The sequence below is a fragment of the Lithobates pipiens genome, unplaced genomic scaffold (genome assembly GCF_037356315.1).
Source record: "Lithobates pipiens isolate NorthernLeopardFrog02 unplaced genomic scaffold, aLitPip1_a1.2 Scaffold_23, whole genome shotgun sequence".
Lineage (NCBI taxonomy): Eukaryota > Metazoa > Chordata > Amphibia > Anura > Ranidae > Lithobates > Lithobates pipiens.
The window spans coordinates 98,027,153-98,054,059 of NW_027507785.1; the positions used below are offsets into that span (position 1 = coordinate 98,027,153).

Here is a 26,907-nt window from a genome sequence, read left to right on the forward strand (position 1 = left end):
TGAAACCTGGATGATCCGGTAGTCTTCTGTCAGAAAATGCTGACTTCTGTTAGAGATGAGCTTAAGTCTACATTTTAGCTTGTTTAAAACTCTAATTGACAAGATTCAAGTTTGCTCAGAGGGTCCCTTTCCAGTTAGGCCTTCAGCTGGTCCTAGCGCTCCACAGGAGAGTATGGAAAGTGAAGACTCTGAGGCTGAAGCCAGATCTGCCCATTCTTCTCCAGAAGAATCGGGGTCAGATACAGGGCCCAGGGATAGAGAATCTGCAAAGGGCTCAAAGTATAAGTTATCATTGGAAGACGTAGAAGACTTATTAAAGGCTAGCTATACGACACTTGATATGGAAGAGAAGGTACAATTGTCTAAACATGACCTTATGTACAAAGGTTTGCCTTGCATAGATCGCTTCTTGATACTATCAAGCTGAAGTGGGAAAATCCAGAGAGAAACCCTTTCTTTTAGGGTAACCTGAAAAGGTTTCCATATGAAGAAGACAGTGCAGCCATGGAACAAAAATCTCAAGTTAGAAACACCTCTTTCAAAAGTTTAAAAAAACTCAGTCCTAGCGTTTGACGATATGGGCATGCCTAGGGAGCCAATGGATAAGAGGAGATATCCTTCACAGAGCCTGGGACTCAGCCATTGGGAATCTTAAACCAGCTCTGGCCTCCACTTGTGTAGCCAGAAATTTACAAATATGATTGACACAAATACAAACACACTTGTCAGGTACCTCCTAGAAAACAGATTCTGAAATCTTTGTCTCTCCTTTTCACGCAATGGGGTTTTTGACCGATTCTTCTGCAAAGTCGGTAAGAATGACAGGACCTCGACCTTATTGAATTCGGCCAGAAGAAGCCTATGGCTTAAAACCTGGTCGGGCGATGCTGCCTCAAAGTTGTGCCAATGTGGACGTCCCTTAACAGGCGATCATCTTTTTGGCCCAGGTCTGAAAGGCACTGGAAAGCACGGGCGATAGAAAAAAGGCCTTTCTAGAGAATAAGAAAGCAGACAGCCAGAAAGTTGTTGTTTTTTCGTGCCCATAGTACACAGCAAGATCCTAGAGAAAGGGAAAATAGTCACAAAAAACATTGGACAGGGCACAAGGGCAGAGGTAGAGGGGGGTGTCTTGTTTAACCCTCCTCAACAACCCACCAAGCCACAGTGACTCGTGTCTCCCAGTGGGAGGAAGATTGAGGGCTTTTCTCCCACATTGGCAGCAGTCACCTCAAGTCCATTCATCCTTGACCTAGTGACCAATGGGTACAGTCTGGAACGTTCTTGCCAGCCACCAGTGAGTGAGTGATTATTGGTCCCCCCCCCCAGTAAAACGAGGGCCCTGGGTCTCCAAATCAGAGACTTGCTAGATCAAAAGGTCCTGCTCACGGTTCTCTGGTTGGATCAGGGCAAGTGATTTTATTCCCATATATTTTTGTCCTCAGAAAGCCATCAGGAAAATATTGGCTTATCCTGAACAGTGCGATCATGTACAAACGCTTTCCTATGGAGACGGTGTTCTCAATTAAAAAACCTGCTTTACCAAAACTATTTCATGACCATGTTGGATTTAAGGGATGCCTATCTGCACATCCCTATTCATCCAGCCTTCCAAAGATTCTTGAGACTAGTGGTCAAGATGGGAACAGAGATTCGGCACTTTCAATTTCAAGCCCCCCCCCCCCCTTTGGTCGGCCTCAGCCTCACAAAGGTGTTGGGGGAGGCGATGGCACCACTAAGGTTAAAAGCCATAACTATTATCCCTTACCTGGATGACCTCCTAGTGTTGACAGTCATACCAAAAGTTATTAGCGGATCTCCAGACTGTACAGGACTTCCTTCAATCTCTAGGCTGGTTAATAAAGAGAACTCTTCCTTAATTCCGACCCAGAAAGTAACATATCTGGGATACAAATTTTGCTCAGTAGCCCAAAAAAAAATTTCTCCTGCAGGAGAAGGTCTCAAGAATGATGCAAACAATGTCAGCCTTGCAGACCAATCAGTTGGTCTCGCTGAGAGAAGTTTCAAGAGCAGTGGGGCTGATGACCTCTTGCTTTTTCATTTTGCTAGCTTGCCAGGGCAAGATTTTATCAACGCCCATTACAGCTGTTTCTACTAAGGAACTGGCATAGAGACACAAGTTCCCTGGAATCAAGGGTCGTCTTGCCCTCCAGGGTAAAAGAAGCTTGTGGTGGGGTGTGGTTTTGGCAATGCATTAGAGCAGATGTGTTTCCTATGAACTCCGGTGCCGGCACAGAATTACCAGCTTTTACCGACACATTGCCCTCACAGCTACTCTATACGAGGATGGGGAAGAGAACAGGCAAGTCCCTGCCAAAAAAAGGCACCTCAACCGGCTCAATTAAATGATTCCTCTCCGCGGAACCCGACGAAACGGAGGAACAGGATGGCCTAGGCCGCTCATCGCGAGGCACACTATTGGGGACAGGTTCCGCCTCCCGTGATGGGGCGGAACGCAGACCCCACTCGCCTGACTCCTCGGCTGGCTCAGAAGGAGAGGAAAGCACTCTTGGACACTCCGGTGCTGCAACCAGGGTGAGTGACCTGCCGACTAAAGGACCTGGCCTCCATGTTGAACCTTGAGCGGGTCATAAAGGAGGTCTCTACGGTCCACTCTGACCTGTCTCAGGTGCTGATCAGAGTAGAGGAAACCGAACAGCGGTTAGACCACCACGCGAGCGCTATTAGGACCCTGCAAATGACCACCCGCCAACTTGCAATTGCGCACAGGATGGCCCTCTATAAAATACAGGACCAGAAGAACCACAACAGACGCAATGACATTAGGATCAGAGGCCTCCCTGAGGTGACCAGGGACGATGACCTCCCCTCTGTCAGAGGCATCTCCAACGGTCTCCTTGGCCGAGCTGCGGACAATCCCCTGAGAATTGACAGGGTGCACAGGGCCCTGCGTCCTTGCAACCTCGCTACTGACACCCCGCGGGATGTCATATGCAGGATTCACCACTACCCGGATAAGGAGCTTATTATGCAGAAGGCCAGGGACACCACACTATTGGACTTTGATGGAGCTGCACTTTTTCTTCCCAGACTTTGCCAGGGAGACTTTGGACAGGCAGGCAGAATTGCTGCAAACTGCCTCTATCAAATACAGATGGGGCTTCCCAGCGGCTCTAATTGCAAATGCGGATGGCAAAACAGCCGCCCTTTGATTCCCGGAGGACCTGGAGAAATTCTGCCAGGACTTGAACATCTCTGTTCCGGAACTCGCCTGCTGGCAAGACAACATCCCACCTTTGTCGGGTAGCTTTGAACAGAAATGGCAGAAGGTGGGATGTAAGCAGCGCTCTTCCTCCCCTGGAACCTCTGTTCGCCCAGTCTGAGTCCCAGGGTAGTTGCATCAGGACTGCCACTTCCACCTCCGGCCGTTGATAGATCTCCAGTTACAGCAAGTATACCACATGTATTGCTGCTTTATAACGAGTACCTTAGCTGGTCAAAGTTACCTTGGGAACAATGTCCGTCAAGTGCTCTGCACTTCCCCCTACTCTGAGATTTGTTGTAGGTTTTGGTTATTGTCCCGAGTAATCCACTCTGCAAAGGGGGCTGCATATTATAATATGTTGGCACAGTGCATTGCATTTAGTATTATGCTCTCGGTTACTGTTAGACACTTTGTTTTTTGGTTTAGTTTATTGTTGCTGGTTTACTTTTTTATTTCACCAAAATGCTGTGAGTTAATGTATGGTGCCGGAGCATTGAGACGCTGCTCAGACACCCCTTTGTGGTTTGTGTCTGGATGCCAGGGCTCCCCCATCCCCTACGCATCAGGGGCCATTCTGTGCGGTGTCCCTGTGCCCGGTGGGTTCGGGGATGCTGGGCCTTACGAGCGCCCTGTTTTTGCACTGCAAGTATATGCGTGCACAAGTAGTAGTCTTCATATGGCTCATGCTGTGTACAATATGTTTTTCATTTTTTCCTAACTTTTCTTCTTTCTTTTTCTATTCCCCTTCATCTCTTCCTTCCCGTCTCCTTCTCCCCCCCCCCCACTCACCCACATCATGCCTGCCTCGGGTTTACATTTTTTCTGCAACTGTGTCCGCGGTTCCTCTCCTTGAGTCCACATGGCCACAATAAATTTACTGTCCTTTAATGTCAGGGGTCTATGTGCCCCTGGGAAGAGACACACTCTATATAGGGAACTAGACCGCCTGCGGGGAGATGTGATCTTCCTACAGGAGACCCATCTTACACACATGACTTCAGTTAAATTGTATTCTCACAAATACCCCACGTGGTACTATGGCCTTTCTGACATCCATAATGCTAAGGGGGTGGCCATTGGGCTACGCAGGGGAACCGCGTTCACACTTGAGTCCATGCTGAGCGACCCAGCTGGGCGTCTTCTGTTTTTGAGGGGTACACTAGATAGCATGCCCTCTACCCTGGCTACTCTCTACACTCTCAACCAGGACCAGGTATGTTTTATAGCTTCCACACTTAAAACATTGCAGGATTTTTCCCGTGGGTGCGTTCTCCTCGCAGGGAGACTTCAGTGTTCTCCTGGAACCAGTTTTGGACACCTCTAGGGGCAGTTCTGATATATCTCGTAAACGTTTAAAATGTATTCGAAAACATCTCCATGATTCACAACTGGTGGACGCCTGGAGGATTATGCACCCACGGGAACGAGACTTCACCCACTGTTCATCAGTTCATTAAACTGACTCCAGAATCGATTAGTTTCTAATTGATCATCAACACCTACCATTACTAGTGAAATCTGATATAGAAACTTCCCCCTTATCAGATCACATGCCAATATTACTCACTATCAAAATAATGTCCTTGCCCCTCAAACCCACCAACTGGAAATTGAATGAGGAACTAGATAAAAAAAATGATAGGAGAGGAGCTAGCTCTTTACTTTAAGGACAACTCGGACCCTGAAATTTCTCCGGGTACACTATGGGAAGCCCATAAGGTGTATATCCGAGGTAAGCTTATTGAATTGGGAGCCAGGAAGAAGAGGGAACATACACTCCACCAGACTAAGTTACTTCAGGAGATTAAGCAGCTTGAACAACAACACAAAGCTAACCGGTCTTTAGCACTTTTCCACACGCTGACTGAAAAGAGGGAGGAACTAAAATCTTATGCACCTAGAACAGAAACAACGTACCCGGCTTGTATCGCAACGCTTCTATAAATGGGGAGTTAAGCCTGGTAGGTTGTTGGCCTGATCCTTGAAACAACAGAAATCTGCTGCATTCATAACTAAAATTAGGAACCCCTCTGGGGCCATGGTGTACGACACACCAAGAATTGCCAAAGAGTTTAGGGAATTTTAGCAACACCTTTATCACGTCCAACAATCTGCTACCGATAGAGAGACCAAATCAAAACTCCTGGACTACCTGGCCCTCACCAACCTCCCCAGACTTTCGCCTGAGACTCTAGCCTCGTTGGAGGGCGAGCTTACCCCTGCAGAGCTGCATGGTGCCCTAAAAGCCATGGCCAATGGTAAGGCACCGGGCCCTAACGGTTTTACGGTTGCCTACTATCGCTCCTATGTGGATGTTCTTGTTCCCCATATGACTAACTACGCCAATGTAACCTCTGCTGGTGGTAAACTCCGTCAGGAGACTATTCACGCACATATTACAGTTATACCCAAGACTGGGAAGGATCCCAGTAATTGTGCAAGCTACCGCCCTATTTCGTTATTGAATATTGATGCCAAAATATATGCTAAAGCCATCGCTAATAGACTGCTCCCCCTGATTCCGCAGTGGATATCAAGAGACCAAACAGGATTCATCCCAGGTAGGGATGCCCGAGATAATTCTCTCTGTACTCTTTCCTTGATAGCATATGTATGCCGCACCTCCCAGCCCACCCTTTTACTTTCCACCGATGCTGAGAAGGCATTTGATGGGGTGGACTGGGAGTATCTTATGGCAACGTTATCCCACCTTGGAATCGGTCCTTCCCTACGTTCCCAAATTTATGCGCTTTATAATCAACCCACAGCTTAATTGCGAATCAACGGAATGCTAAGTGATCCCTTCACCTTACACAACGGTACACGCCAGGGCTTCCCCCCTCTCCCCAATTTTATTTGCGCTCTCCTTAGAACCATTCCTCTCCATTATTAGATGAAACCCAAGCATCCACGGCATAATTGTAGGTCATACAGAACACAAATATGCTGCATATGCAGATGATATTTAATTTTATGTACAGCAACCCCTAATTACTCTCCCAAACCTTTATGTCCGAACTTTCAGCATACAACACTATCTCTAATTTAAAAATTAACATGACAAAATCTGAGATATTGACTATATCTGTCCCCACACGCACTGTGGCATACTTGAAACAGGCCTTCCCTTTTAATTGGCAGACAAGGCAAACTAAATATTTAGGCATTTATCTCACATCCAACCCAGCTATTCTCTTTCGCACAAATTTCATGCCCCTCAATGCAATTCGGTCAGACATTCAGAAATGGTCCCAGTTGGCTCATTCCTGGTTAGGGAGAGTTGGGATGGTCAAGATGAACCTTCTACCTAGGGTACTTTTTATGCTCCAAATGATTCCGTTTGGAATCCTGGTGGGTTTTTTCACGATATTAAACTCCATAGTCTATAAATACGTTTGGAACAGGAGAAAACCCAGACTCCCTAGATCTCTAATCATTAGATTCAAAAGGGAAGGAGGCCTGGCACTACCGGATTTCAGATTGTATTTCTGCTCAGTTATATTGGCCAGGCTCTCTGATTGGAAATATGGTAAGGACACCAAACTATGGGTTGCCCTGGAAACGGAGCTTAGTGGAACTGATCTCTTAACCCAAATGTGGATACCAAGGAAATACAGAAGTTTGTCATCTGACACGTCTCCGCTAACATACTCCTCTTTCATGGTCTGGGACTCCTTGTGTAAGGCTCACGGTTGGCCATATAACTCGCCCTTGATGTCTTTGACTGGTCATAATTATTTTCCACCAGGTAACATGGACCCACAAACTCACTCCTGGCATCTGGGGACTAAAACTCTTCTACACCAGGTCACTGGCCCTTCAGGTATGTTACCACTTTCTGCCATAATAAGCAACTCTCCCATTTCTCATATGGATCAATGGAAACATCGACAACTGGTGGCTTTTGTCAACTCGCTTCTGAAACCCTTGCACTCCCTCACGGAGCTGACACCTCTGGAAGCCGCATTCTCTGACGTTCATCCAATAGAGAAACCCATTTCTTATTTCTATCATGCTTTGTTGTCACTTGCTTCTACCAAAACTCCTCCGTTTATTCGCAACTGGGAACTGGATCTCCAAAGAGAGCTGACTCCGACCCAAAAGACTGATATCATCACCTTGGCCCACACCTCCTCTGGAGCTTCAAAAATGTCTGAGGTGGCCTACAAACTTCTGACCAGGTGTCAGGGAGTGCTGGAGGGAGTGTGGCGAGAGGGCAACCCATGCCCACATCTGGTGGTATTGTCCAAGGATTCACCCATTTTGGCTCACTATTTTATATTGGATTAGAGAAATCCAGGGCTGGGAAGTCCCCAATGACCCATGGTATTTTTTATTTCACCAGCAGATCCATACAAAAGATCAGTAATGCCTCATCTCCTTAACGTCACAAAAATTCTCGCCCCACAATTTTGGAAAACTAGGACCATTCCGACTCTACATCGATATCTATTAAAGGTAGACAACATCTATCAGTTGGAGGATATGACCCTCTCCCTTAGAGGCAAATCTGACCTTGCAAAAAAGGTATGGCCCTGCTGGGTTGCCTTCAAATACACTACCGCTTATGCGGAAATTATGTCTCAACCTGTGAAACTCAGTGGTATAAAAACAGTGTCTGAACATTCTTAGACTGAGGCAGATATTTACCCACCATTCCTCCTCCCCATCCTCCCTTTCCTTTTCTCCCCCTACCTTTCTTCTATCTATGCTTTTTCCTTTCTCTTTTCTTAACTTTACTACTTTTTTATTCTGGAAAGGAAGTGTACTTTATGCAGGAACACTCGTTCTGATGGTACCAATTGGGATATCCCTAATGTTATAACTGTTTGAGTCTTGGTACACTGGGTATATGATGCCGTCTTGATTTATTCAAGGAGATATGATTAATCATCACTAGAGACTGTACAGTACCATTATGTGTATGTACCTTATTCCAGACGTTGTTTTTTTTTTTTTTTTTTTTTTTTTTTTTATACTGTATATACCACTTTTCCTTAATAAATACTGATTAAATAAAAAAAGAAGCTTGTGGTGGCGGAGGACTCACCTGCACCTAACGGGGTCTACTATGGCAATTCCTATATCCCAGAGGATCACAACGGATTAGAGTTCCTGGGAATGGGGAGCCCAGCTCAGCAACACAATGGCACAGAGAGAATGGTCCTCAAGGGAAGCAAGAGCTTCATCGAATCAGAGAGCCTTGCAGACAATTCAGACGTAAACCAGGGGTCACAATCTCCAGATTCTATCCCGCAATATTGCTGCTGTTGCATACCTCAACAAACGGGGAGGTACGAGGAGTTGGATACTGCACGCCCAGGATAATTTATGATGGGCAGAAGAGAATCTAGCCTCAATTACAGCAGTGCACCTGAAGGAGACACAACTGTCTGGCAGATTATCTCAGCTGCTCCCAGGTATGTCGAGACAATTGGTCCCTTCATCCCGAAAAACTTTGTGGGTCTCACTGACAGATGGGGATGTCTCGAAGCGGACCTGTTCGCAGATCAGAATAATCACACGACAGAGAAGTTTTTTTCTGAACCCAGTGGATCAATCATCTGCTGGGTTCCCTTTTATCTGGTGGGGGTTAGCGTTTTCTGTCCGGTAGGAGGAACCCTAGGTCTCATGGCTGTCCTGGAAGACTCTCAGAAAATAAGTTACTGGTAAGTCTAACTCTGCTTTTTTTTTTTTTTTTTCATTTAGTAGCACCATTTATTTTTCATTTAGCTAGCTAAGAAAAGACTAGCAATGCTTGTCATCGCTAAACAATACTGACAGGCTTCTAATGAGTGGGACATCTCACGAAATCACTGTTTGTATTGTGTGCAGAGGACAGGTACACTTGCTGAGAATTTCGAAGGGAAAATTCCATTATTCACTGGGGCACTTTTAATTTCCTGTTGTGCAGTGTTTTGGTTGCAGTAATTTTGTCTGATGTGAAAAAAGGAGCTGTGAAAAGCTAACTTGTTCTGCTCTTGTCATTTGCTTTTCACTGGAGACTTATGTCTCTGCTCTATGTAATCATTTGTTCCAATTGAAATAGTTGCAAAAGATAAATAATTGTTTCCCCCACTTTTCAGCGGTACATTTTAACTCTTCTTGCCCTGTTTGGCTGCCAAGCTCCAAACCAATAATAAAGCATGCATTCAGGTCATCATCATGGGAACCAGCCCTTAGGAATTGTCACTTGAATCCATTTTAATAGGACTAAAAGGCTGTTACCTTTTTTATAAGGTTCCTCTCTGTACTGGTGGTTTGGGGTTTCTGGCCAGAGATGGACCTGAGAAGCCAGTTGGTACCTCTGTCTGCACCCAGATCACACGTGATGCTACATCTCTGTCCCATTAAAGCCTTAACCAATACCTGGAGAAAGCCCGAACTTTGTAAAAGGCAGAGATTCTAAGAGTCTTTGTATTGGTTTAGACAGCATCAGTGGTGGGAATAAAAAGGTCTCTGCATTAGAGGATCTGTACTATGGAAGCTGTCCTCCACAAACAGCAGACATGAGGCAAATCATTAGAAAGCAGTATTGTGTATGGTCTCTCTGCAAATGAAACTTCTCTATTACAGCTTTGCCATGCTTTATTTTGCACTGTCTGTTAGAGGGAGTTGGGGTACCTTGGAGTTGGGGTAAATCCTGCCTTTTGGGTTTTAGACAACCAGCCTGTCTATTGTTGGCTGGAGGGAGTGGAGTGCAACCTGTGCCAGTGTATGGCTGGAGAAAGCCCCTATTACTATAGGCTAAAATCAGGCTGCGTCATGAATTAATTAAAGCCTACTCTTAGTCAAAAGGTTTTAAAAAATCAATACAAAGGAATGTACTGGTCTCTTGTGCTGCTAGTTTTAGTTTAAAGTAGAATTTCAACCTAAACCTAACTAGTCTTCAAAATTTCCCCCCACCTAAACACTTTTGCTGGGTACCTGTGTAAAAGAAGATGCATTTGCATGCTTATTTTATGCCTGCTTTGGTCTGGTCAAGTGATCTGGCTCCCTTGTGTCAGCCAACAGTGGCTGCGGGGGAGAGGAGCAGGTACAGACAACAGCTGGGATATGGAAGCCTTGGGTGATGTCGCTGCTCCTGGAATTCAGTGTCGTTGTTGAGCCCTCTCTCCTTTCCCCTGTACCTGTCGTTGGCTGACATATAGGAACGTGTGACTGGACTGGAGTGGGATGAAAATAGGCAAGTAGATGCATTTTGTTTTGTTTTTACACCGGGAAATCCTCATAGGTGTTTGGAGGAGGGAGCCTTTTTAAGACTAGCTAGGTTTAGGCTGGAATTCTACTTTAAAACCTCTGTCCTCTGATCCCCGCATGGGTCAGACAATCTAAGAATGTACCCCCCTCAAATGGATTGTTCTGCCACCTAGTTGGAGAAGCTAAGAAAAGTTTCAGTTTTTATTAAATCTTTAGTACATTGCCATTTTTTTGGACCAAAGACTGAGTTTTATTCAGCTGAGCCCAACTGGACATTCTTTTATTGCTGTGTTGTGCTGCAATAAGATGGAGAGAGATTTTTTTTTCCTCCATTCTGTATAGACTAATACCCTGTACATGCAATAGGATTTTCTGACAACAAAACCGTGGATTTTTTCCCGAAGGATGTTGGTTCAAACTTGTCTTACATACACACACTCACACAAATGTCGGAAATTCTGAACGTCAAGAAAGCTGTGATGTACAGCACGTACGACAAGCCGAGAAAAATGAAGTTCAATAGCCAGTGCGGCTCTTCTGCTTGATTCCGAACATGTGTGGACTTTTGTGCGCCGATTTTCTGTTCACACGATCTGAACTTCCGACAACAATTTTTGTTATCGTAAAATTTGAGAGCCTGCTCTCAAACATTCAACAAAATGCTCTCAAACATCAGCAAATGTTCTATGGAACATACACACTGTCGGACTTTCCGACAACAAGCACATCCAAAGTTTGTTGGAAAATCCTATCGTGTTTACAAGGCATTAGGGAAGATTAGAACCAGTTTCACTTTTTGCCATATTTGTCCCATTGGGGAGATTTTCCTTCACTTCTTGTCTCATAGCCAAAACAGGAAGTGAGAGGAAATCCCTTCAAAGAGGGCAAATCCCTGGTTGTCACCAGAAATGGTGTCACCATTAAAGAATTTCCCCGCTATTGCTGTTTTGGGGACAACCCAAAGTCTACTGACGATCCCATGCTGTGTGTGTGTGTTCCCATATGATCTCTATAATCTGAGATGCACCTGATCTGGTAAGTGGCACGGTTTGCTTTTTTGGATATTGATGAACAGAACATTATCTTCGCCAAATGTCTTTCTGATGCCTCATGAAGTTTTTTGGATCTAACATCTAGAGCTTGTCGACTATTATATGAGAATACTTTTCTACAGATATCGCTATTTTTTTATTTTATTTTTTAAACACCACTGTTATATTATCGCATTGTTACACTGTTTTGGTAGAGTCTGACAAACATTTATTCACTTTTATTTTGGTTTGGACTTTTTTCACAGCAGTCTTTGGACTATATAACATGGGAAATGTTTCACTGTATTATATTTAGTATTTTCATGGTTGATACACCATTTATATTCATTTTTGGGTTGCGCATACAGACTTTTTTTACACAGTGAATCCCTCGAACAGAGGCACAGATAGCAATAAAAACATGTTCTAATCCCTCTCCACTCTATTTAAAATGAATAAAAAAGGTTTTCCTTTAGTTACACTTTAATGTTGGTCCCAGTTTTGGTCTCACAGTAAGGGCTGGTAATCCTGGTATCTGCTTTGTTACACTGTAAACATTGTTTTATTGAGTAAAGTCATACGCCTTCAAGTGGGTGTTAGAAATGTAGATTGAACACAATTAAAAATGGCATGCAGTTTTTCCTTGCTTTGCATCAATCAAGTAATCCAATGTAGAGATTCATTTGATAGCAAACACAGTCCATTAATCTGTTTTCACGATGGTATCTTTACAGATTGAGTCTGGATTTTTCCATGAAAATGATGTGAAGATAGTTGCAAAGTCAATACGTGATCGAGTGGCATTAATCCAATGGAGACGAGAGAGAATTAAGCCAGAGACTGGTGATACGGAGGTGATAGAACAGATGAACGTACCCCAGCTCCCCCATCCACCACTTGCCCACTCTTCCCACATAGGTCAACATGAAGGAGAAGAATTGGAGACAGACCAGCACTCATTTTTGCCCAAACTGCCTGCCAGCATTACTTCTGTAGCATGTATGTACCCGCTCCTCACACTCCTCTTAATAATTCATGGTGCTCACATTAAGGGTTTGTTCACACCGTGTCCATTGAGCTGCATTGATTTTCAATGCTCAAGGAGGCCTAATGCAAGGATACATAGCGATCGTTGATTTCTATGCTCTGTGTTCACATCATACAGGAGTGCTGTCTGCATCACAATGCATAGTATTTGCATGTATTTGATAAGGTTATACTTACTTAGGAGGCTGGAGACAGCCTGCCTTTTTGGCAAAATTTTAGGCAGTTAAGGCAGCATCTATCAGAACTCAGTGGGGGGTCTCTTACCTCTGACAGCTCCAGAAGTAACCTAGCAAAAAAAGATATGGCATTCATATTGCAAATTTAAAAAGTTGCATATGTAAGAATACAATACATAATGACTTGTGACTGAATACTTATCTTATTATAAATCCTTTCCCAGTACAGAAGGTTTCTATATACAGTACTGGTTGAAATGTGGTAAAGGCCCAAACCTTGTGAAGCATGGCTTATTACTTCCAAAGGGGGCAGCTAAGAAAAAAAAAACTGTAAATCGTTATCGAGATATATATATATATATATATATATATATATATATATATATATATATATATATATATATATATATATATATATATATATATGATTGTGTTTTCCCATGAATTCTGTTTCACAATTAAAATTGTAATGTTTATCGTAGCTTAGGTTAATTAAGCCAACTAAGCTGGTCATCTAAAATTGTACAAATCGTCAAACATTGCTTGTGAATTCTAATGCATATGGTTGTCCACCATGACCTTTGTTAACAAGATAATGCTTGGTTGTATGAATAATATATTGTACAGTGAAGGTTGTATAAAAGTACATATTTAAAAAAAAAAAAAAATCTTAATTTATTGGAAGACGCAAATCTGCCTTAGATAATCGCGTACCTGGTATAGGGCCACCTGCAGGAGTAGGATGCTAGAAAAAAGTTGGTGCCCGACTCCCTCCTCCCCTGCCCACACACTGTGGCACAAGCTCAGTTATTATCCAAGTGTTAAGGAGAAGGACATAGAAATTTCCTTCTTGAAAATCATAGTTCATTTGGTTTTACTTCAACTTCAAGCAAGTTGCTGGCTTAGTTGCATTCCAGATAATATACATTAAATCTTGGTAGTCTTCCCAGTTTCAGATGTTGACTGAATGTAGTTCCTTGCTCTTTGCAGGTTCACCTGCAACATCCCTGGCTTAAATTTTCCCCTACCTAGTGTGTGGTTCTTCACCTCCTCAATGAAAGCATTGTGGGGGGCTATGCTTACTATCCATGCCTCTCAATTGCCTTTGTCTGTTGCTACTTCTCTTATGGAGACTGGGGAGGAGCCCTTTGCCATGGCCTGCATGCTGGCCGTTGGCACATGGGGAGATTAGAGCACAGGAAGCACACTTTTTAGCAGTCTTTATTCAGGGTCTCTCTAGGAGCCCCTGCTTGGGTGGATTTTGAATCTCGAAGTCCTTGCTGATTCCATGACTTTGCCTAGAATACCTGGGGCTGGTCTTGGATGCTAACCAGTCCAAAACATTTCTTCTTTCAAAAAAAACTATACAAATTATACCTTTTTCAGGTTTTCCCACTACATACTTGTAGGTGGTTGCCAATACGATTTTTGGGTCTCACAAAAATGCCATGTGCCGACATTCCTATCCCAGAAATTGGATGGGGAGATCAAGCCAAGAAGTCTGACGAAGTTATCGTTACATCTTTGGTAGTTCTACTATCCCGTCCTGCAGGGTGGAAAGTAATTTCTCCTTCTATGCCGGAAAATAGGGATGACAGGTGCCAGCCTGCATGGCTGGAGAGGAATACTGGGTCTCTGATTTGTACTTGCTGTAAAAATTGTTCTCTGCGTTCATTGGAAGACACAGAACCCACCCTTCTGGCTTTGCTGCTACCCAAGTGTTTTTAAATATTTCGTTTTTTGCCCTGCTCTGTCATTTAATTGACCTTATTAACATGGTGTGAGAGGGTTTGCTCACCAGCAGGGGCTGCTTCTGGATTGTCGTTTTGATGTTTAATTGTACCTAGCTTCCTACTATTGCAGGTAGCACTAAACACAGTAGTTGATGATCTAAAGCAGAACTTTTATCTTCCAATAAACACGGAGGGTGAGTTAAAAATCTTATTTTTATGGCCTTTATCTGCAGTAAGATGGTGTTTTCTAAATCATTAAAGAATAGCATCTCTCTTCATTGTGGGTGGAGTTCGTATTCGATCTGATGGAATTGCTTTTTAGGACTGCTGGTTGGAAGATGTCCCCCCTGTTGACCTAGATGTAGCACATTGAACCTAGTTTCATTCTGAGTCTGACTACTTGAATTATATTCCTGTGGAGGATACACTAGATTGCAGAGAGCTCCTTTAAGTGACCTTTTCCCACTGGCATTTTGATGTCACTAGGCTGTAAAATGCTGATTATCGGCTAACGCGTTTTGGCCTGCACTCAATGTTCTGTTTTTTGTACATTTTGCTTATATAGTTCATGTTTACAAAAAAATAATGCAGTGACTTTATGCTGGATAATGGAAACTGGAGCAGAATTTTGACTGCTTTTCTCAGCCTTAGATCTCTTACAGCTCTCTTGATTTCATGCTCAAGGTAATGATCCATGCATTTGTATATATTAGTGTTGATGTCCGTACATTTTTCTTTGTTGCTAATTTTCTTGGAGTGAACTTAAAAAAAAAAGTAATATTTTCATCCTATCATTTGTAAAAGATTAAATGATACCTTTTAAATGAGATTGACAAGATCACCATAAAGTAATTAGGCCAAAGCAAGAAATGTTTTGGTCTTAAAACCTGCTTTAATTCTGTTATTCAACGCTAAATGTTTTAAACGACTTAAGCAAATGTCAAATCAAACACTTTAGGATCACTTTAAAATAACAAAGGCTTATTGCATAAGAGCTCTGAGTGTAGAAGCATCCAGCATTTACATGAAACCTGCTTTTGGGTATTCCTATGGTAGCCAATAGAATGCAGCGTCAAAGCAGATTGATGCTACAGTCCCCATCCTTTATATTGAGACTTGGCACTATAAAAAGCATTAGGCCATTTATCCTTGGGCCCTGGGTCAGATTACCATTACGGCAATCAGTTTGAGATGCCTGTTCAATGCTCTGACTACAGGTTCTTACAGAGAACATTTTCTTGTCTTACTGGTCCAATCCTGGCTTGGCATATTGTGATAACAAGTCAATAGTTTCTTCATCAAGAGAAGACGTGTTTATAAGCTTGTAAACGTTGAAAATGATAAAAAAAAATTATAAATTCTAGTTTTCCTAAATGGTCTTTTTATTTTTACTCTTGTAATTCAATTGCTACTCTTTCTCAGTGCAAGTCTATCATTCTGCTCATGAGGACTGAAAACAATAGACTTTCTATGTGGCTTATCCTGTAGAGCACTCTTTCTAAACCTTTTTACCACAGCGGAACCCTTAAGGTAATTTTCAGGTCTAAATTAATTGGGAAGAGTGCCCTTTTTTCATTGGTGACTAGTGGAAAGGATGCCCCCTGTTCGTTGGTCAGAATGCCCTCCTTACAGATGCTGAAAAGATAATTGGTATCATGCTGCTTGCTCTACTAAGTGCTGTTGGACCTGAAACGATGCAGGCACCATTAGATCAGTTAATCAGCCACAGCTCAAGCAACCTCAGGAGGAGCCCTAGGATTACAGGGAATGGACCCTGTAAATTCAAACTCTGCAATTTTTTCATTACTAAAGTTATGAAAACTTTGATTAGAAAGCCTGGCAAGATCTGCAAAACAAAAACTAAATATATTTCTCCGAAAAAAATATTTTAACTTAAAACTGTGTTCAGTCAAAATACATTGTAGATTTTATTTAAAGTGGAAGTAAACCCATGGATTTAAACAGTTAAAAAAAAAAAAGGCATGCCGGAAATGCTAACTGCACATTGGCTGTGCTCTCAGCCAAACTATCAAACCATCCAATGGCTGGTGTCATATAACGAATCACATGTGCAGCACCATAGCAGTTGAAGATTAAACGGAGGCAAAGATGGCAGCTTCCTTGGCTGAAAACGATAGGGGAGTTTACTTCCACTTTAAAAATGGCTAGTTTCAGAGAAACAAAATAAAATATCTGAAGTTTACAGCAATTGAGTGTTTAGGTTTACTGAGCCATTATCTAGAGCAGGGGTAGGGAACCTCGGCTCTCCAGCTGTTTTGAAACTACAAATCCCATGAAACATTGCAAGACCCTAACAATCGCAGGCATGACTCCTAGAGGCAGAGGCATGATGGGATTTGTAGTTTAAAAACAGCTGGAGAGCTGAGGTTCCCTACCTCTGATCTAGAGATAAAGGCTTTTGGAAGAGATGTGATTTTGAAATAGTATGAATGGTTATAAATATGATTATAACAGAGACAAAAATAACAGGCACAGTATATTTGCATCAGATTTTTCTCATGCATATACAAGACAAAAATCTTCAAAACTGCTTTTTATTTTTCCTGCTTTCTTAAAGTGAACCTGTGATTTGACCACACAGGGAAATCAGCAGGTTTATTTGAGCGTCACCCTCTAACGGTACCATCCTTTCGCTCCCATGCCACCCTGTTCAGCTGACAGGAAGGAAAGTCCTTTGTAAGCTACAAGTTGCCCAAGTTGTAGCTTACACAGAGCTATGAATTCCCTGTAAAACCGTTTTGTGTCACATGCTCCCTTGAACCCAGAAGTATTTGGCATTTCCTTTGTCTTCCCAGACTTGGTGTTGCTGTGATCTGACTTCTGCTGAAGGTTGACTGACTACCTTTGTTCCCCTTGGACCCTCTGGATGTAATAACATAGCCTCTCTTGCTTGCTCCCTCGATAGACTAGTGAATAAGATTTGTGGTGTGTATAGAGCAATGCACAAGACCACAACTAACATGCGCCGCAATACACAGACTGGCAGAGTAATGTAGAATCATCAGGCAAAATGAGTAATCCAGGAAACAGGCAGAGGTAAAGGTCCATAAGTTCGCTAACTCAGCAGTATTTCCAGTACACTGGAAGTCCTGCAATTTAAGTAGGGGTTAATTGTGGATTGACTGCAGCTGGAAGGCAGGTGGAGCTAGAACGTCCCAGGAGCAGATGTACTAAACAGAGTGTAAGGCATGGGTCGAATTTCGAAAGAATTTTTTTTTCGGGAATCTTATCTAAGAATTTTCGTTCGTATTTCACACCATTCGTGGGCTGCAGCAACAGCCGATTTTTCATGCGGCCATCGATTTTCAGTAATCGGGCAAGTTTTAATAATTTTTTTTGAAAAACAAACAATTTTCTAGTCAATGATGGGAGAATTGTGCGAGAAATGTAATTGAAAAAGAAAATTCCTGGAAAGAAAAGATTCCCAGCCATTTTTTTCTGTAGCAACATGAGGTGAAATTGAAGGCTTGGTTGGTCGAATTTCTAAATCCATGGTGGCACCATTGGATCACAAATCACACAAATTTTCTTATTTTCAAAGTAAAATTCTTTTGAAATTTGACCATGTATGGCCAGCCTAAGCTGCAGAGCATCTGATTCCCCAGTGGCAGAGTGAACAAGACCACTGCACTGAGCCAGAAGAACCCAGGTTCAAACCCATGCACATGACAAAAAGAGGGAAGAAAAACACAATCGATTTACAGGGTCATTGAGTAGTGGATGTGTATGGATTCTTTTTGGAGAATGGAGGATAAGGTTATTGTTTCAATGTGTCACTTAAAGTGGTTATAAAGGCAAAGTTTCATTTTTTTTATCTTGATTCATTCTCTGCATTAAGGAAAAAACCTTTCAGAAGTTGCTCCCCCAGTTTACCCCTCTTACCCTCCAATGCTAACCTGAGCCTGATCTTGATCCAATGCTGTGCCCGTCTGCAGCATCTCTTCTTCCTTGTCTTTCTTCTCACCGGAAACTCAAAATGTCAAATTCTGTGAGGAGGGAGTGAAGGCTGTGTTTGTCTTTAGACGTGCACAGTCTGACTCTAGATCAAGCCCACATAAGTACCCCCAGTCACTCAGAGGTGCCAAAATCTAGGGGACCCCAGAAGAGGACATTTTGGGCCACTCTGCAAAACCATTGCACAGAGCAGCCAAGTATATCATGTTTGTAAAAAAAAAAAGAACCTTTACAATCCCTTTAAACATCTTTCTGCTTTCCCAATAGATTTCCTTCCCCTTCTGTCCTAGGGACTGTGATCTTTGGGGCAGGAATAAGGGGAAATGTCCCCAGTGAAGACAGCATATACAAGATAGGCCCCAAGCCTACTTTACTCCATCCAAAACATACAGTATGATTTGTATTGAGGTATCCCTCTATGTACTGAACAGCTTGGCTGTACTGTACTTCCTGTATGCAACTCAAGGTCAATTAACATTTTGTCTGGAGTGTACCTTTTTAAGTCAATTATGTAGAACATATATTTTTTTTTAAATGGCTTTCTGCTACTACCACTGCTGGTTAATAAAAATCATGCTGTAGACATATTACTATTAACCAGGCAGTCGTATAGCATTATCTGAGTATACATAACATTTGATTGTGCTAGATTTCATTACAGTGCAATGAACTGGCTTGCTAAGACTGGGGGGCATCCTTCCATAAAGATGTAATTAACCTCTTGAAATCCACATGATTTACTAATCTCCTTATAATAACAAAAAAATGAGTTTCAATTGGGAAAATTGATCAGTTCAAAGCAGCATTTACTGAAAATGCCTAGAAATTTTGAGTAAGTGCCAGATCATGTAGACTTGGAATACTAATAAAAAAAAAAAAAAACAGATGAAGCATAGTGCTTAATTTCAGTTTGATTTGGCGGTTGTGTGGAATTAGTCCATAACGGATGATGATTTTAGTCATATGCTATGGTCCGTTCTATCGGAATGATGTAGAGGCATTGCATATGACTGACAGTGAGGAACACAGTTCAGTAATCCAATATAACTAGCTGAATGTACTGTAACCAGATCAGTGCAAGGCAATTACTGATTGCTTGTTTGTTGTACTTTGGGTATGTCCATTATCCTTTGCACTGTTCTGATAACTAAGGCTGTGCCATCTTTATTTTAACAGTAATGTAATATGTTGTCACCTTATTTCTTTATCATGTTCAGGACTTTTGATCTGGTAACAAAAAGCCTTTTGTTTTCTGGATTTATATCACAAGCTGCCATAGTTCTCTGAGAATCCTTTGTTACTAACTTCTAGCTGCATATGATTATGAACTGTTGCATTTGCCTGCAGCTAGACTCTGTGACACTGGGCCATCCAGGGGTTTCTTGGTTGTGTGACGGCCTTAGTTTTACCTTGATGGCTCGGTTGCTCTCAAAAATACATTTTCCCTCCCAGCCAATCTAGCGTTGTTTGTCTGGTACAAGACACCAGTATGCCATTGTCTTTTATGATGTCATCAGGAGGCTGGATGTCTTTCTGGTTCACGATGTTAAACAGAATAGGGGTGCGTACCCCAACACACTTTAGCCAAATGTATAAATCATAACCTTTTTTAGGATTTCCCAAAAACTTAAAAGGAGGTGAAGTGTCTCTTGAGAATGGGCTGGTAGCCCGTCCTTTCCCCTCATCCTTAGATCAGTGACCACTGCATATTTTCCTACCCCCCCCCCCCCCCCCAAGAGAGACTCTGAACCTCAATTTAATGCACCCCCGTTCTGGTAAACATTGTGATTGCCATTAAGGTATTCTTGTTTCTTATACAGGTACAGCTAAAAAAAAATTCAATTTGATCAAAAAGTTTATTTCCCACTGCGTCTTTCAGGTCAGCACCTGAGAGATAGTGACTCCTCCCTCCTCGTTAGGAAAAACCTTCTTCCTCCAAACTTTAAAGGGAGGCACCTCCCTACCACACCTCAGTTCTTGTGTTTCCTCCAGCCCGGAGGAAACATCTTTTTGGGAGGGAGTCAAGGTCTCTTGGGTGTTCCTGAGGGACAAGGCTTCCTTCCCTTTTTTCCTCCTTTAGGGACCCGCTGTCCTCCTGACCTACCCAGGCCTCGGCAGCGGTAGCAAGCGGGCTCCTCTTCCCCTCTTAGTGCTCGGAGAGCCGACGATTCAGTGGCCCGCCAGTTCGTAGGAGCGACGGCGCGCGTGCGCCGCCGGTCGCGCCGGAAACGCAAAGCGGGTCACTGGTTCGGCGAAAACGTTCGTTTCCGGCGTGGACGCAGGGGAGAGGAGGGAGGACAGGAACGGTCCGGTGCAGATGCATTATGGGAGTCCGGAGGCGGCGTGTGAAGCCACAAGTGGAATTCTGCACACCTGCTATGGAAGAATCAGTGTCTGCAGCAGTGGGGACAGGCACAGGCACCAGCAAAGTCCAGGTAGGAGGCAGCGGTTAAAGTCTGCCTTTTTCTCCTATTTCCTGGCTTTTGGTCTCTCTCTTCTTTTTTTTTTTTTCTTTCCCCCCTAGTGGCAAGGGGCCTGTCTGGGCACTAGAGGCTGACTGGTTTCTTCTTAGTGCGCCTGTGTGGTGATCCTTATCAAAGCTGAGACTGGGTCTCACTAAGGGTCCCCTGTTTTTTTTTTCCTTTTTTGTTTTTTTTCTTCATAGGCTAAAAGCTCTGACCCAAAGAAGAGATGTCCTTCTTGCAGGGCCAAATTGGGAGAAAATTTGAAAAAAACCTTATGCAGTCCCTGCATTACTTCTTTAGTTAAAGAGGAATCAGCCTCTGTATGTGAGGATTTGGTTGCCTCTGTAAAGAAGGAGCTATACGCCACGATTCAGAATTTCCGTGACTCACTAGTAAACACGGCTGTTAGTCAGCCTTCCACTTCAGAGTCTTCCCAGGGGTCGTTCTCTATCCCAGTGTTGGAATCTCTGCCTGAAGACCCTTCAGATAGGGAAAAGCAGTCCACTGCTCTTTCCATTAAAGATTCGGAAGAGGAGTTGGAGGAGACTGAGGTGGTCCCCTCTAAATTCAAACTGTCCCTTGAAGAGGTAGATGGGCTCCTTAAAGCTATTCATGCTACGCTTGGCTTAAGTGAGGAAAGAAAGAAATTATCACTCCATGACCGCATGTATGCTGGGTTGGACGAGCCTAAGGGCCGAACGTTCCCAGTTCATCCGGTCATCTCTGAGGCCATTAGGAAAGAATGGCAAGATCCAGAGAAAAAGCCTTTTTTCTCCAAAGCCCACGAGGTGTTTTCCTTTCGAGGAGGACCCTGCAGCAGTGTGGAACAAGGTGCCCAGGCTGGATGCCGCCTTCTCCCAGGTCTCAAGGTCCACGGATCTGTCTTTCGAAGACATGGGAGTTTTGAAGGATCCGATGGACAAACGCATGGATCTTTGGCTCAAGAGATAATGGCAATCGGTTATGAGCAATTTAAAGCCACAACTGGCCACAACATGTGTAGCCAGGAATTTGGAATACTGGGTCAACCAGCTAAAGTCGCATATAGCTGCATATTCCCCCAAACAGAAAATCTTAGATTCTTTTCCTACCCTGACTGCTTGTTGCTTATATTGCAGACGCCTCAGCTGAGGCAATTAAAATGTCAGCCAGGTCAGCAGCTTTAACTAATGCTGCAAGAAGAGCCTTATGGCTTAAAACCTGGCCCGGTGATTCGGCATCAAAGAACAAGCTGTGTAGGATACCCTTTTCGGGTGACCTTCTCTTTGGCCCTGACCTCGATAATATTCTTGACAGGACAGCCGATAAAGAGATCCTTCCTGGTCAAAAAGAAAAAACAGGTGCCAAAACTTCTTTTTCAACCTCAAAAAACTCAGGATCAAGACAGCAAGTTGCAGGGGAGAATGAAAAATTGGTCCGCCCCGAAGCTGAAAGGTAGAGGCGCAATTCTCTTCCGTCCTCCTACACAGGCCGAAAAATCTCAATGACTCGTCTCTGCGGGTGGGCGGAAGACTACAAGAATTTCTTCCGCAGTGGTCAGGGATAGCTTCAAATCAGTTTATTCTGACCAGTCTCTCGCAGGGTTACACACTCGAGTTTGTCAAGAACCCCCCAAGAAGGTTCTTGATTACAAACACCCCGCGGGACTCGTTAAGGGCCCTGGCCATGAAGTCCTCTCTCGAGGAACTAATGCAACAGGGTGTAGTAGTCCAAGTACCGCTACAAGAACAGCAGGAGGAGTTTTATTTGCATGTCTTCCTAGTAAAAAAGCCGACAGGAAAATTTCGGTTGATTCTCAACCTAAAGCCTTTAAACGAGTCCATCAGGTACAGAAGGTTCAAGATGGACTCGATTTTCTCAGTCAGGAATCTTCTGACGCCAGGTTGTTTTATGGCGTCAGTGGATTTAAAGGATGCATACCTGCATGTCCCGATCTCGCCCCAGTCTCAGAGGTTCCGCAGGCTGGCGGTGAGGTTGGGGGGTGTGGTTCATCATCTCCAGTTCAGAGCCTTACCCTTCGGTCTGTCATCACCCCCCCCCCCCCCCCCCCCCCGAATTTTTACCTAAGTGATGGCAGAAGCTTTAGCTCCGCTGCGTCTTCAGGGAATCGCAGTTATTCCTTATTTAGACAATCTGCTGTTTTTCGCCCCATCCAGCGAAGATTTGCAGATCAATCTAGGCAAAGCTCGCAGCCATTTAGAGGCTCTGGGGTGGATTTTGAACCTCCAAAAGTCTTCCCTAAACCCATCCCAGGAGATTCGGTTTTTAGGGTATCTAATCAATTCGGTGGATCAAAAGATCTTCCTTCCCTTAGACAAAAAGGACAGGATTTACGGTGCAGTGTCTTTACTGCAGGCCAGTCAAAATCTGACGGTAAGACAGGTTATGTCAGCTTTGGGGGTTTTTACCTCAACAATGCCGGCAGTCCAGTAGGCAAGGCTGCATTTCAGGTGTCTGCAGGCCTTTCTTCTAAGATCTTGGGATCACACAGTGGTATCCCTAGAGGCAGAGGTAAGAGTGCCAACCCAGGTGAAAAGGTCTCTATGGTGGTGGAAGAGACAGGATGTCCTATCAGAGGGGTTAGTCTGGGTTTTTCCAGTTGAGAAAAGACTAACAACCGACTCCAGTTCCTGGGGGTGGGGAGCCCACCTAGGAACGTGTTTCACTCAGGGATCCTGGGCCAAAGAGGAGGCAGTAAGGTCCTCAAACTGGAGGGAGCTCAAGGCGATTGCCTTAGCTCTGGAGTCGTTTGTGCAGGATCTTCAGTCCCAGCATGTTTAGGTCCTAACAGACAATGCCACGGTGGTGGCTTATTTAAACAGGCAGGGGGGGTACAAGAAGCAGGTCGCTCCAAGTACTGGCCATGGAGATCCTTCGGTGGGCGGAAAGGCATTTGTTGTCACTATCAGCAGTCCACCTAAAAGGAGATCTAAACAGGTTAGCGGACTTCCTAAGCAGAAACCCTATTCGGGAAGCGGAATGGTCTCTAAACCCAGAGGTTTTCGCAATGATTACCGGGAAATGGGGGCTACCAGAGGTGGACCTGTTCGCCTCAAAGGAGAACGCCCAGGTCCCCCAGTTCTTTTCCCTGGACAGTCGCGATGAGTCGTTGGGCACAGATGCGCTAGCATATCCATGGGAATTCCGCCTTTGCTACGCTTTCCCCCATTTCAGTTAATTCCATTTTAAGGAAAATTCAGAAGGAAAAGGTGCCAGTTATACTAATCACGCCCTTTTGGCCAAAGAGGGCCTGGTTTTCGACCATTCTAGGACTGACAATCAAGCCTTGTTGGCATCTGCCCCTCAGGCACGATCTGTTGTTACAGGGCCCAGTAAATCATCCAGGAGTGGCCAGCTTGGCTCTCAGCCTGGTTTCTGAAAAGCAGCTCCTTAGGAGCAAGGGTTTTTCCAGCCGTTTGATCTCAACCCTTTTGGCAAGTAGAAAAAGGGTTACAAGGGTCATTTACTCTAAGGTTTGGAAGCTTTATAAAACGTGGTGTTTTTCATCCGCCCAGGTGCCAGGGAGCCTTGTCTCCATCTTGGAGTTTTTACAAGATGGAGCAGACAAGGGACTAGCAGTTAGTACCCTGAAGGTGCAGGTAGCGGCACTAACGGTGTTCTTAGAAAGATCTGTGGCCTCAGATCCGCTGGTTATCAGATTCTTTAGAGCTCTCAAGAGGTCTAGACCAGCACCTCTTAAGGTTTTTCCTAGATGGGATTTGTCTGTAGTCCTGCAGTCTCTAACAAGGGGTCCTTTTGAGCCCCTGGAGGAGGCCCCCTTTAGGTTTCTCACATTAAAGACTGTTTTTCTGATTGCCATTGTCTCTGCACGAAGAATCAGTGAGCTAAATGCTCTGTCAATTAAAGAACCGTATCTGTCCATTTTTCCTGACAGAGTTATTCTTAGAACAGATGCAAAATTCTTACCGAAGGTAGCTTCAGTACAGAACCGTATTCAGGACATAGTACTTCCAACCTTTTGCGTTAACCCAAAAGGAGAGAAGGAGACCCTTTTCCGCATGTTGGACGTCAGGAGGACTCTGTTGTGTTACTTAGAAAGGACGGAGCCTTTCAGACGTTCAGATTCGCTGTTTGTACTTTTTTCAGGAAATAAAAAGGGTTTCCAGGCTTCTAAAGTTACTTTAGCTAGATGGCTGAAATGATCTATCTCAGAGGCATATTCCCAAGCAGGGTTACCCCCTCCGGCAGGAATTTGTGCGCACTCAACCAGGGCTCTGGCGTCTGCATGGGCAGAGAGAGCTGGTGCCACCCCTGAACAGATCTGCAAGGCGGCGACATGGTCGAGTTTTCACACATTTGTGAAACATTATAGGCTGGACCTCACATCTGCCAGCGATCAAGCGTTTGGCAGAAAGGTCCTGCAAGCTGTTGTCCCGCCCTAAGGGGTAAGTCTGTTATCCTCTCAGGTGCTGTCCTGAAAGACGTCTTGGGAAAGACCAAGTTAGACTTACCGGTAACTTGTTTTCCAGAAGTCTTTCAGGACAGCAACATCCCGCCCTAGTGTATTGTATTATGCTATGCTGTGACTAACGTATATGTTTATGTGTTCCAGCCGGGGCCGGAGGTTCTCTTCTACAACTGAGGTGTGGTAGGGAGGTGCCTCCCTTTAAAGTTTGGAGGAAGAAGATGTTTCCTAACGAGGAGGGAGGAGTCACTATCTCTCAGGTGCTGTCCTGAAAGACTTCTGGAAAACAAGTTACCAGTAAGTCTAACTTGGTCTTTCAATGATTCAATTCAAAAAGTGAAACTCATATATTTTTCTATAAATTCATTACACAGAGTGATATATTTCGAACATTTCTTTCTTTTAATTTTGATTACGGCTTACAGCTAGTGAAAACCCAAAATTCTGTATCTTAGAAATTTAGAACAATACATAAGACAAATAAAAATAAGGATTTTTAATACAGAAATGTTGGCTTACTGAAAAGTATGTCCGTGTACAGTATAGTATGCATCCAATACTTGGTCGGGGCTCCTTTTGCATGAATTTCTGTATCAATGCGGTATGGCATGGAGGCAATCAGCCTGTTGCACTGGTGAGATGTAGATGGTAGCCCAGGTTGCTTTGAAAGCGGTGTTCAGCTCGTCTGCATTGTTGGGTCTGGTGTATCATCTTCCTCTTGACAGTACCCCAGAGATTCTCTATGGGGTATAGGTCAGGCAAGTTTGCTGGCCATTCAAGCACAGTGATACCATGATCATTAATCCAGGTATTGATACATTTGGCAGTGCGGGCAGTTGCCAAGTCCTGCTGAAAAATTAAATCAGCATTTTCATAAAGCTGGTCAGCAGAGGAAAGCATGAAGTGCTCCAGAATTTCCTGCTAGAGGGTTCCGCTGATTTTGGACTTGATAAAACAGTGGCCCAACCAGCAGATGACATGGCTCCTGAAATCATCACTGACAGTAGAAACTTTACACTGGACCTCTTGCAACTTGGATTCTGAGCCTTTCTACTCTTCCTCCGAACTCTGGGACCTTTTCTTCCAAATGAAATCCAAAATGTACTTTCATCTGAAAAGAGGACTTTGGACCACTGAGCAACACGCCAGTGCTTTTTCTCCTTAGCCCAGCTAAGATGCTTTTTACGTTCTGTGGTTCAGGCCTGGCTTGATACAAGGAATGGGAAAGTTGTAGCCCATGTCCTGGATAAGTCTGTGTGTGGTGGTTCCTGAAGCACTGACACCAGCTGTAGTCCACTCCTTGTGAATCTCCCCCAAATTCGACAATGGCCATTGTTTCACAATCCTGTTAAGGCTGCGGTTATCCCTATTGCTTGTGCACCTTTTTCTACCACACGTTTTCCTTCCACTCACTTTCCATTAATATGCTTGGATAGAGCACTCTGGGAACAGCCAACTTCTTTAGCAATAATCTTTTGTTACTTCTCCTTGTGGAGGGAGTCAATGACTGTCTTCTGGACAACTGAGTTATCGGTGTTCCCCGTGATTGTGTAACCTACTGAACCAGACTGAGAGACCATTTAAAGGCTCAGGAACCCTTTTACAGGTGT

The 26,907-nt window shown here is 43.9% G+C and overlaps 1 protein-coding gene across 1 annotated transcript in view; it reads left to right on the plus strand.

The window, feature by feature from the left end:
- Positions 1–26,907, plus strand: part of WNK2 (WNK lysine deficient protein kinase 2) — a 312,190-nt gene that overhangs the window by 164,929 nt on the left and 120,354 nt on the right. Inside the window, exon 8 of the mRNA XM_077452096.1 lies at positions 12,210–12,474. Coding sequence (XP_077308222.1) covers positions 12,210–12,474 — 265 coding nt within the window. The remainder of the gene's footprint in view (positions 1–12,209; positions 12,475–26,907) is intronic.